Source organism: Pelophylax lessonae, assembly GCF_965119305.1.
Source record: "Pelophylax lessonae genome assembly, chromosome: 2".
NCBI lineage: Eukaryota > Metazoa > Chordata > Amphibia > Anura > Ranidae > Pelophylax > Pelophylax lessonae.
In genome coordinates this window covers 601,792,045-601,805,201 of record NC_138769.1, presented here as the reverse complement: position 1 = coordinate 601,805,201, position 13,157 = coordinate 601,792,045, and the positions used below count along the sequence as shown (strand labels likewise).

The 13,157-nt window shown below is 46.5% G+C and overlaps 1 protein-coding gene across 1 annotated transcript in view; it reads right to left on the bottom strand.

Annotated features, from left to right (window-relative positions):
- LOC309547054 (pleckstrin homology domain-containing family A member 3-like) overlaps positions 1–13,157 on the bottom strand; it is a 99,847-nt gene that overhangs the window by 15,434 nt on the left and 71,256 nt on the right. Inside the window, exons 5-6 of the mRNA XM_082246840.1 lie at positions 9,771–9,938; positions 1,432–1,466 (exon numbers count right to left, since the gene is read on the bottom strand). Coding sequence (XP_082102966.1) covers positions 1,432–1,466; positions 9,771–9,938 — 203 coding nt within the window. The remainder of the gene's footprint in view (positions 1–1,431; positions 1,467–9,770; positions 9,939–13,157) is intronic.

Sequence of the window (13,157 nt, the reverse complement as noted above, 5' to 3'; positions counted from 1 at the left end):
ACGTATAGCACTGATTACTGCAGTAATGTCACTGGTAACCCCAAAAGTGTCAAAAATATCAGTCAAGGGTCTGATCTGTCCGCCCCAATGTCGCAGTCCCGCAAAAAAAAAAAAAAAAAAAAAAAAAAAAAAAATCGCAGATCGCCGCCATTACACGTTAAAAAAAAAAAAAAAAAAAAAAAAAAAAAAAACAAAAATGGCAAAAATCTTTCCCTTTGTTAGTAAACGCGATAACTTTTGCGCAAACCATTCAAAATACGCTTTTTGCCATTTTTTTTACTAAACATATGTAGCATAAAACAAATTGGCCGAAAAGGTTAAAAAATTTTGATTTTTACATTTTTTTTGGGGAATTTCATATAAAAAAAATGTGAAAAATATTGTTATTTTTGCAAAATTGACGCTCTTTTTTTGTTTATAGTGCATGATTTAAAAAAAAAAAAAAAAAAAAAAAAAAAAAAAAAAAAATCGCACAGGTGATCAAATACCACCAAAAGAAAGCTCTGTTTGTGGGAAAAAAAGGACATCAAATTCGTTTAGGTACAGTGTCGCACGACCGTGCAATTGTCCGTTAAAGTCATGCAGTGCCGAATCGCAAAATACCCCCTGGTCAAGAAGGGGGTAAAATCTTCCAGGGCTTAAGTGGTTAAAAGATTAAAGTGGTTGTAAAACTCAAGTTCAAGAAATATCAAAAGACATGCATCATATTTATGCTTTCACAGTACTAAACCAAATTGCAATAGTTTAGATGTACCTGCTTTTTTTGTCTCTTGTGCCTGTCACAGCCCTCTGAAAATGTATGATCTGTGGGCGCATCTCCATGCCAAAGCTCGAGAGGCAGAGTTGTGACATCACAGGGCTCCCCTCTCATCTGGTCACCCCCCTCAGCAATAACACTAGCGTGGCTTAGCAGCACGCACGCAGATGAAATAGTTCACCCACTGTGCATGCACATCACACAAAGCACCACCTGACTTCATCTAGTCCAAATATGTTCAAATGCAGAGCAGCCAATCTTGGGTGAGCTGGAGGAGGCAGTGGAACAATGTTGAAGTTCTGGACACACGCGCTCTTCTCTCATGCATGAGAGAACTAAATAGTCTGTCAGTCACAAGAGCGGGGGTGTGGCAACACAAAATGTTTGGATGGGTCGGGTTTTAACAGAAAAGTGGAGGGGATTTCAGATTGCTGGATGCTCCTTTCATGGCAAGGCTGGAAACAGATGGCTTCTGATTCTTTAGTGTATGGTAGAAGTAAACTGCTTATAAATTTTAAATATTCAGATTTACAACCACTTTAAGCTCTCGTTAAGGAATAGCATAATTCCATATTCCACATTTCAGAGGCGACAGTCAAGGTAGATATTGTGATTATACTAAAACTGTTGGATAGCAGGGAATGTCTAACCTCGAAGAGTCAAATCCTACTCACCTCTGGGGTGCTGGCTGACTAATGGAACGTTTTATCTGAAAGAAGGGAAATGCAGATTAACACAAACCTATATTAAAAAAAAAAAAAAAAAAAACACACGACACTGAGCGCATAAGACAAGGTAAAAGGAAGACAGAGGGAACCTTTAGGCTGGGTTCACATAAATGCGAAACGGATGCGGTTAACACCACATCCAATTCCAATGACATGTGAATGTGATTGGCTCTCAAATTGAGCCAGTTCACACATGCCCGGGGCATTTTTGGGTCCAGGTTCAAGCAAAAATTTGCATCTAATTCACGCATGAAATGGTGGTAAACAGGAATGCACCAGACCCGGACTGCTAACTGCAGGCGGACATAGGTGAACCCAGCCTTACACCAACTTGCATACAAAAGTAGCACAGCTAAATCAAACAATTAGTTAAATGATGCTACATTTTATCTTGGCCTATTTTCTGCAGCAGGCAGCTCCACTACTTCATTCTCTACATCTGAATCTAATGCAGGCCCCCCAGACACTATATGAAGGCACTATAGGGGAGATTTACTAAAACTGGTGCAGCTTTGCATAGTAACCAGCAATCAGCTTCTAGCTTCAGCTTATTCAGTAAAGCCTCGTACACACGTACCGATTGTCGGCCGTAAATATTCGGCCGACGACCAATCGGCCGATTGTAGGCTTGTTAGTATGATGCTTCCGACAGCCGACAGCGCACTTTCGGCCGAAAAGAATCTGTCGTGCAGGCATTAAAATTTTTGTTGGCCAACACCAGAACGGCCGATTGTTCGCCAGTCAGTACAGAATTCGGCCGACAATCAGCAGATTTGCAAGACTGGGCATGCTCAGAGAAGAAAAAAGACAAGGAAAGTTAACCATCACATGACATCACTTCTGCAGTCGGCTGTTGTTGGCCGACAAAATTCGTGTGCAGTCTTTTGCACTTTTCAGCGGACAGGACAGCCCTGGACAAAAGACGGCCAATCGGTCGGCCGACGATCGGTACGTGTGTACGAGGCATTAGGCTTTGCCAATAAAACCTGGAAGCTGATTACTATGGTTACTATGCACAGCTGCACCACATTTGGTGTGCACCAGTTTGAGTAAATCACCCCCTATGTGTACTTAATAGACTGTCCCAGAGGAACTCCAAAAATTAGAAGTACTGTTACTTAGTATCAGCCCAGTGTTACAGCCTGGTCCTTCCCCCATCTGCTTATTTCCACTGCACAGAAAGCTTTCCCCCTCTAGTTACAGGCTAGTAATACAGGAGGATAGAGTGAGTGGACTAGCTTTTAATACTATAACGTACAGTGGGGAAAATTATTATTATTTTTTTTTTTTTCTGCAGATTTTGTAAGTTTGTCCACTTACAAAGAAATTAAGTCTAATTTTTATGATAGGTGTATTTTAAAATGTTAGAGAGAAAAAGAGAGAATATCAACCAAAAATCCAGACAAAAACAGGATACAAATGTTATAAATGGAGTTGCATTTCAGTGAGTAAAATAAGTATTTGATCCCCAAGCAAAAAATGACTTCGTATTTTGTGGAGAAACCCTTGTTGGCAAGCAGAGGTAAGAGGATTCTTGTAGTTGGTGACCAGGTTTGCACACATCTCAGGAGGGATTTTGGTCCACTCTTCTCTACAAATCTTCTTCAAATCCTTAAAGGTTTCTTGGCTGTCGCTTGGCAACTCGATGTTTCAGCTCCCTCCATACATTTTCTATAGGATTAAGGTCTGGAGACTGGCTATGCCACTCCATGACCTTATGGTGCTTCTTTTTGACCCACTCCTTTGTTGCCTTGGCTGTAGGTTTCTAGTCACTGTCATACTGGAAGACCCATCCACAACCCATCAGGAAGTGGATCCTTCCTAAAACTCCACATCATCACAGCACTTTTGTATCCAGAAGGTGCTGTGGCCCAAATTCACAATCCAGATGCAGCGATGAGCCATTTTCTGGATGTCCTCCCTGGTACCTCTACCCAAAAGAGCCCCCCAAAGAAGATGTTGCGTCCGTAGAAAAAGGAGGATATAGGCGTGACACCCACTAATTTAGTCCCTCCTGTCCTGGCCAGCCTGGTCTCTGCATCGGTGACTGTTTCCGTAGCTACCACACACTAGTAGAGTATTAGTATACGGTACAGCATGGTACAGTCTAGGGCAAACTTTCACACAGGGTTTCAAAAGATGTTAGATGGTGATCGCATTTTAAGAGATCCTAGCCTGGAACGTTTTTTTTTAGTTAGGTTTCTGTTTTACTGTATTTGAGAATATATTGCTATAGTGTAATGTTTTATTGTTAACCATAGTTTGCTTTGCAGATACTGTCATTCTTCTGGTTTACTCTAATGTATGCTATTATAATGTGATGTTTTATTGTTGCTGAGTTTTTAATTGTTTACCAGAGATTGCTTTGCTGCTCATCAGCTGCAGCACTGATTTGTTTATTCTGACAGCAACAGCGTTTGCTTTAAAGCGGAGTTCCAGGCACAAAATCGATATTTTTTTTTTGTGCCCCTCCGCTAGTTAGACATCACCTGAAAAGGAATTGGATAGTTAGGTTTTTTTTTTTTTTTGTTTACTCACCTTGTAAATGAAGATCGTAAATACTCACCTCAGAGTACTTCCTCCCTCAGCGCTGAGGCTCCGCTGTCACTTCCTGTCTCGCGATGATTCCTGGGAGCTGAACGTCATCGCTCCCAGGAATCAATGCGACGGCACCGGCCCCGCTCGTCACTTCCGGGCGACGCCGCATTCCCCTGCTAAACAGCTTCTGGGCATGCCCAGAAGCTGTGGAGGAATGCGGCGCCGCACCGGAAGTGACGAGAGGGGCCGGTGCGGGCGCATTCTGGGACAAGGAGACACGGAAGAAGATTCAGAAGAGGACCGCGCCGGCTTCAGCTGCCCACAAGAGAGATGGAAACGCTGTGGAAGAAATTTTATAAGTAAGTATTTCTTCTAAAAGGTAAGTGCGAACCGGGACAGATCAGAGGCTAGCCATTGTGGAATGTGCTAGCCCTGACTGTCCCGGGGGTATGTTCAGTGAAAAATGACTTCTGTGCCCGGAACTCCGCTTTAAGCGTATACATGCCTTGCAAACCTGCGTCACTGACGCTTGAGGACGGAAGGCCCAGGAGGCATTGAGCACTCAAGTAGAGTGCGCCTTGACAGGAAAAGGAGGAATCTGACCCTTGATGGAATAGTCCTGAATCACCGTCTGATCCATCTGTAAAATGGTCGCAGAGGAAGCGGACAACCCATTCCAAGGCCCATCCATAAGCACAAATAGGGAGTCCGATTTCCTAAAAGACTCCATAGATGCCAGGTACACCCTTATCGTCCAGACCACATACAAGGCATGCAAAGCAATTTCCTTCTGAGGTTTTCGCCTGGGACACAGATTAGGCAACACAATGTCCTCATTCAAATGAAAATCAGAGACAACCTGAGGAAGGAACGACGGACAGGGGCGAAGAACCACCTGATCACTGAACAAAGTAAGGTGAACGACAGGATAACGGCATCAATTCCGACACCCTATGTGCAGAGGTGAAAGCCACCAAAAAGGCCACCTTCTGGGACAGCATAAGCAGGAGAATCTCCCGAAGATTCTCAAAAGGAGGCTTCTGGAGGACTGAGAGCAACAAATTGAGGTCCCAAGGCGGCAACAGAGACCGCAATGGGAGGGGTCAAGTGTCTAATTCTCTGAAGAAAAGTACGAAGGAGTAGGTGGTCAAGGGCTACTGAAAGAAGACTGCTAAGTCCGAAACACCTGTCCCTTAATAGTACTCAAGGTCAGTTTCTGCTCAACGAAACTAAACTGCTGAAGGAAGGTCAAGATGAAAGCCACCGAAAAAAAGAGCGAGATGACCGGAATCCCTTCTGCCTCGATCCTGCGTAAAAGTCTTGGCAGAAGCTTGGGAGGAGGGAAGGCGTAAACCAGACAATACCACCAGCGCATTCATGGGGTCCGCCAGAGGATCCCGCGACCCGAGCCACAAACCTCTGCACCTTTTTGTTGAGCTGGGACGCCAACAGATCTAACTCGGGATGCCCCACCGGAGACACAACTGATAAAACCCCTCCGGATGAATGGACCACTCCCCTTGGTCCAATGCCTGCCGACTGAGGTAATCCGCCTGCCAGTTTTCCACCCCGGAAATGTGTACGGCGGAGAGGGCTGAAACTAACCGTTCTGCCCCCCTTAGAATGCCAGCTACCTCCACGACACTTCTTGTGCCCCCCTCGTGATTGATGGCTGTGGCATTGTAACATTGATTGCACAGTGGACATCCTTAAAGACGATTCGTCCAATGTTCCAGGGACAGTCGGAGCGCTCTGGGTACCAAGAAATTGATCAGTAGTCTGGACTCTTTCAGTGTACAGACACCCTGAGCAGTAATTTTGCAGAGAATGCCTCCCCAGCCAGACAAGCTGGCATCCGTAGTCACCACTGTCCAATACAAGGGGAGGAAGGATTTGCCCAGCCGTAGAACTAAGCCACCATATCAGGGATTCTTTCCGATTGTCCGGAGACTGTGGATTCTTGTCTCATTTGGCCAGAATCTCACTTGCAGGGACCTCGTATGGAACTGTGCAAACGGAACCGCCTCAAAAAGGTAGACACCATCAGGCCCAGGACCCGCATGCAAATCCGGAGGGATTACCATCTGCTGGACAGCAGGAGATGAATTACAGCCTGCAGTTTCTGGAGTTTGTCCAGAGGAAGGAGCACTCTGGCTAAGGCCGAGTCCAGAGTCAGACCAAGATAGTCCAGCTTTGTGGATGGAACCAAAGCAGACTTCTGAAAATTCTAAATCCAGCCAAACACCCTTGTATGGTGTGATGATTTCCAGGTTTCCACCAGAGCATTAGGAGACTCCGCTTGCAGAAGGAGGTCATCCAAGTAGTCCAGTACCGCAATCCCCCAATGGCGTAACAATGCTGGCATGGGGGGCCCAACACTTTCGTGACGAACCGAGGAGCAGAAGCGAGACCAAAGGGTAATGCCTCAAACTGATAATGCTCCTTTACCACGGCAAAGCAGAGGAAGTGCTGGAGACAGACACATATTGGAATGTGAAGGTAAGCGCCCTTGATGTCGATGGAGGCAAGAAAAATCCCCCTAATGCAGCGAAGCCACCACTATGCGAAAGGACTCTTGTGCAGGTGCAGAAGTTCAGAATGGATTTTGGCACCTTGAGGTCCAGAATTACACACATCTTGCCTTCCTTCCTGGGGACTTTAAACAGGTTTGAGTAAAAACCCCTGAAAACATTCTGAACCCGGAAACCGGGACCATCACCCTTTAAAGTAAAAGGTCTTGCACTTCCCCAAAAAGAGCCTGTAAGTGGACTGGGGACAGTCGCACGTTGGAAGGAAGAACCTTACCGGAGGGTAAGAATGAAACTCGATCTTGTAGCCGGACCGAATGTCCACGTGGACCCATCTGACTCGTACCAGGGGAGTCCACGGATTCGGGAACCAGCGAAGGTGTCCCCCCACCCTAGACACAGGCGGCCTTGTCCGCGGGTCTGGAGAAGCCTGCTATTGACTTGCCAGACCAAGTTCTCTTGGATCTTCCAGAGGCGGCCACTAAGGGCTCTGATCCCTTGTCAGCCGAACCTGAGGGCCGAAAAAACTTCTTATTAGCCGAGAAGGAGGGCTCACGTCTATGACAAGGGTCCTTGCCCTTAGTAGCCTGCGGAAGAAAGGTACTCTTCCCCCCCCTGTGAGACCCCAAGGATGTCATCAAGGGTAACCCCAAACAAGCAATCTCCTATAAAGGGCAAATCAGTCAAGGTCTTTTTGGAATTCGCAGACCAACATTTGAGCCACAAGACATGCCAAAGAACCACTGCCGAAAAAGAGCCAAGCCACTAGGGGAGTCACATCCAAAGAGACATCCTAGATAAACTTCAGCCCCTGGATCAGCTAGTCCACCAGCTAAGCAAAGGCCGGGGAGAGCTACTCCTCTTTCTGGTCACGGCGCAGAAGCTTAGCCCATTCTGTCAGAGTCTGCAACAACAGGGCAATGGTGAATATCGGCCTCAGTGCTGAACCAGCCATGGTGTACATATTGCAGGCCACAACCTCCGCCTTCCTGTCAGATGGATCCTTAAAGGCCGGGGACTCTTCAACTGGAATCATGGTTGAAGGTGGAGCAGTCCACTTCTTAGGAAGGGACTCCTCATAGGGGTATCGCCTAGAAAAATTGCTTAAGGACCCCAAGGGGATGCTTTTTGCCAGCCTGTCGCAAAAATAACATCTCTACCGGGACACCAAGGACTCCAGGACCGCCGTCAGTGCATCAATGGATGGAAGGGACCCGTAGGGTCCCGTAGTCTAAGGGATTGTAGGAGATCAGGTGGGGAGATTTGCTCCAAAGTCTCCATGAGTCACCAGGGGGACCCCACTAAAAAGTCAAAAGACACTGCTATGGGACAATCCCCACGGCTCTGGCAGCCCACCCTGTTGCCAGCCACAGAGCACCAATCAATCCTCAGTAGAGAGGGAGAGGACCCCACCAGACTCACCACCCAGCAGAAACAGGCACCTGCAGCCACCAGGATAATCTCTGCACTGCACGAACAGCGATCAGGAAACAAAAAGATCCAGGAGTCAGCATCCGAAATCGCCGCCCAGAGGGCTCCACTGTCATGGCTGCCACTATTTTCAATGGCAAACCACAGAAAAAATGACAGCTGGACTACACAAACATGGCTGCCATTACATTAGGCACACAGGCTACAAGAAAATGGCAGCACCACGAGGCTCCCAGGGGGGATCCCTAGGCCTCAGAAAAACAGCACCGGCGGGAAGAGGAGGCCCTGGCAGAAGGCCTCACCAGATACAGCCCCCCCAACAGTTGATCGCCCAACCTCCCGCCCCCATCGCCAGCTCAGCACCCTGCTCCCACCCTAGGTGGTGAACCAGGCCACCCCCACAGCATCAGAGAAGGGGGGGCAAGATGGCCCACAAGAACTACCAGACCGATGAGGGGGGTGCCTACAGGAAAGGAGGGAAACTCAGAGTTCCCATGGAGGGGCCCACGTCCACCCCAAAACCCTCCAGGGGGAGAAGGGGACAGTTAATATACCAGGAACCAGGCGGGCACCGCTCCCAACAGAACCTCCTCTCTATCATAATGGGGGAGGGGCTATCGGCCAGGAGGACCACGACCCAGTCATATGCGACCTCACAAGACGTTTAACACATAGGCCAGCCCCTAACCAGTAGGGTCATGTCGCGGCAGATCTAGCGCAGAGCTGAGGTTTGCGCGCACTCGCTGTCCAGACTGGGATGACCACTGGATCTAGATTATCCAGCCCGCTAAGTTGCCAGTCTGGCAGTTGATTGTAGATCTCACAGGAAAAAATCCAGGAGAAAAAAATAAAATAAAAAATAAATAAAATTCCTAGGACTCCTGACTAGGCAGAAAAAAAAAAAAAACTGAGTACCTATAGCAGAGAGAGTGAGTATACCCCATGCAACTGCCAAAAGGCGTAGCCAGACGTTTTTTTCTGCCTAGTGTCCTACTCCTGTAGGTGGCAGTATAACCCAATGGTTAAGAAGATCAGCAGCTGTGTCCGTCAATGAACGAAAGATAAATGGGATTTTTTCATCAAAATTTTCGGTATTTCTTTCGTTTATATCGCAAAAAATAAAAACCCCATTGGTAATAAAATACCACCAAAATAAAGCTCTATTTTTGGGAATAAATAAAAAAGAAAAAAAACACAAAATATCGTTTGGGTACAGCATTGCATGATTGCGCAATTACCAGTTAAAGTCACGCAGTGCCAAACGGAAAAAAATGGCCTGGTCAATAAGGGGGTACAACCTTCCGGTCCCCAAGTGGTTAAAAAAGCCAAAAACTCCAGCAAAATCTTTTAAACAGGCCTACGGCCAGCAATAGGAGCGTCCCAATCAGTGCGATGCCGTCTTTGTGACACCACACCGTTTTCTAAAAGTAGTTCCTGCACTACTTTTGTCAACTTCAGGGGAGACTTTAATAGACAACGGTGCATGAAGCTGCACAGATGTTTTTCAAGTTGCCCCCGAAGTCGGACTGAAATGCGGCTTTGAAATCCTGCGAGTTCAGGTAAAGTCGCACAATTTCAAAGCCGTGTTCAGTGTGAACGAGGGTAAAAACCTGGAAGTGGATTGGTTTCTATGCACAGCTGCACCAGATTTGGCACTCTCCACTTTTACTGTTTAGTTTTAGTAAATCAACCCCTGTGTATTCTCAACCAATTCTCAGTTAGAACAAAAACAGTCATGGTCACTTTACTTTTGACCGTTGTTTTTTGCTGACAAGTCCAGTAATATACCTTTCGGCTTTGTGGAAGTTTGCTGCCAACAACATCTTCAGGTAGGACAGGCAGAGGTGGGGCCTGTATCAGCGGATGCAGGTTGTTGACATACTTCATACATTCGTCTAGCGTTGAACAGATGTGAGAGCAGGTCCCGTGTAACACAGAGCATGCGGAACCAAGTTTCTAGAAGAAAAAACAAAGAAATGAAAATGATCACATTGTGCCCTGTTATAAAGGAAATATCGGTCTCCGAAATGTGTGATGGAAGCACCAGTTGCTGACTAATGAGCTACATTCTAGCTGCAGGGCAGTAAAGTTAAATCAACGCGTGTTCCATTTATACTTACTAAAATGACTGCCTAAAAGGGCTCACGTGTACATTAAAAGCATGTATTGCCAGTACACCATAGATCTTCAAAAGAGCATCCAAAAAGCAAAGATATCGTAGCACCATGCATAGTGTGCTGGCCATATATTGTACTTGTGAAAATGCTGATACTGAAACTGATACTTTGCGGTGCAATTTGCCTTGATACAAAAGGATTGAGCGCAAATCGCACTGCAAAGAATCGCATGCAAACAGGAATGGGGTGCGATTCCTGTACAAATCGCATGCTATTTCCCCCACTGCTTCTGTGAATAGAAAGGGAAAAGTGCCATCTAATGGGCAGTTTATTAAAAATGTTCGAACTCACATTAAAGCGGTTGTATACCCACTTTCTTATTTTTACCTACAGGTAAGCCTTATCATACCTGCATGGTTTAGGAGATATTCACACTGCATGCAGCAACTGATGCCAGGAACCGAGGTCTCCCACGCGCATGTGTGGGAGTGACGTTATTGCGGCTTCAGCCACTCACGGCACTGGAGCCCACGATCCCAGAAAAGAGGATGGGAGAAGAGGTCCACCCTCTCAGTGGCACCCAGCCACTTCATTCTAAGGTGGGTATTTCATAGCGTGCTAGTATGTGATGCATACTAGCACAATAGGCCTTTATCTTGCAGGGTTTTTTTTTTTTTTGTCAGTGGCTTTACAACTGCTTTAAGTACAGTGCAAAATCTGCATAGGTGTCCTGAACCTGCCCACGATAGAAAAATCACAGCCGCTGGAGATGCTCAAAGGGCTGGAGGAGATGCATAGGTGATCTGTCCCCCAGGCTGACATTTCTACCCACGGGGTCCCAGAACTTCTCCCTCCAGCCCTGTGAGCACCTCCAACGGCTGTGATTTTTTAATCGGTGGGACCGAGGCACCTATGCAGATTTTGCATTTGTCCAGATATATATTAATGGGAGTTCTAACATTTTTTATAAACTGCCCACTAGATGGCGGTTTTCTCTTTATATACACAAAAAATAAATAAATAAATAATAATAATAAAAAAAAAAACAGGAGGAGTGTGGAAATTGCATGCGATTCAGACAGGAATCACACCACATTCCTGTTTAAAATCGCATGCAATTCTTTGCCGTGCAATTTGTGCCCATTTATTTTGTATTGACGCAAATTGCACTGCAAAGTATTGGTACTCGGTATCAGCAATTACCGATACTTTCCGGTATCTGCTTAACCCTACTTTGATTGTGTTGACATCAGATTCTAGCCTGTAGTTACTAGAGCTCTCAGTTGCTTTAAGCCATTTCTAGAAATGTTTGTGATGGGAATATTCTACTTGGTTCAAAATGTTCGTTTAGGTAGCTTGCAAAGCACCATGGGAACCCCAAAACCCAGGGCACTCCATACAGATCTTGTTTCGAATTCCTGAAGTGATCTTGTTTCTAATTACTTAAGTCTGCTCCCTCCTGCATCTCACTATTGGTCATTGAGGCTTCCCATTACAGTAATGCACCAACAGTAAGTGGCAGGAAAAGGTGCGACAACTTGGAGCTTTACATAATGGACCACCTTGTTCTGGGGTGCCCAATGTTTTCTTCAAGGCAGAGATATATATAAACTAGATTTAAAGTAGTGATCGACCGATATCGTTTTTTTAATGCCGATACCGACATTTTGGGCATCGGATATTGGTATCAGCCGATATTTTCGGATATTAAAAATTTTTTTTAGGTACTCCTTGTGGAGGGACCCCAAACCACTCCTCAGCACCGAAAAGCATTCAAAACGCCACGTTTGGCTGTTTTGAATGCTGTCAGTAATTCTGCGCTGAGTACTCAGAAGTAATGTCATGAGATCACTTCCGGGTTTTTTACCTGAGGACCCGGGTCTTCTCTTCGGCGGCGGCGGTGGTGGAGGTAGGATGCCTGGGTCTTCCAGTGGGACGGGAGACCCAGGCGAGCCGCGGAGGGCGGCGGGAGGGACGACCCCTTCCGCTCCTTGTAATGACAGCCGAGCAGCTTCTCAGCTGCATCGTTTGCCATTACAAGTCAGCCAACCGTCGGCTATGGACACCGGTACCGGAGTGATGCCTCTAGCTACCTCAGGGGCCGATTCTTATAGATCCGGCAAAGTGCATATCGGCCCCCGATATAACGGTGTTGCATTTAAAGACAGGAGTTGTAAAGTCAGAAGATTTTTTTATCTTAATGCATTCTTTGCATTAAGATAAAAAAAACCCTTCTGTGTGTAGCAGCCCCCCCCAGCACCCCCTAATACTTACCTGAACCCCATCTCTGTCCACAAGTCCCTCAGCCATCCAGGACTCTCCCTCCTGATTGGCTGAGACACAGCAGCGGCGCCATTGGCTCCCGCGGCTGTCAAAGTCAGTTAGCCAATGCAGGAGAGAGAGAGGGGGCGGGGCCAAACAGCAGCTCCGTGAATGAATGGGCAAACGGAGCTGCAGCTCGGCTCGGGTGCCACCACAGCAAGCAGCTTGCTGTGGGGGCACTCGACAGGAGGTAGGGGCTAGAAGCAGCAGCAATGGACCCAAGAAGAGGAAGATCCAGGCTGCCCTGTGCAAAACCAACTGCACAGAGGTGGTATTCCTTTTTTTTTTTAAACAAACAAGACTTTACAATCACTTTAATGCTTGTTGTAGTCAGTAACGTAGGCTTCTTTCACACTGATCAGTAGCAAAATCGTGGTAAAAACGCATACGCGGAAATTTTTCATTAAAGTGGCAGATTAAGTCTCTGCCTTATCTGGGCACCAACATCTCCTCGGATCTCGGATTATTGTACTCTGAGAATTATGGCACGCGTTTACGATCACTGGAGTCTGACCTCAGAAAATGGGGGAAAACGACTATCACCTGGTTAGGCCTAGTCAATGTTCTAAAGATGAATGTTTTACCTCGTCTTTTGTACTTACTATACACGGTACCTATTGACCTGCCGCAGTTATTCTTAAGGATTATAAACAATCGGCTGTACAGCTGAGCTCTACTGAGGGAAAATCTGCACCAGAAGCCAATCACTTGTGCTGCAGTGCTCATGTGCCAACAA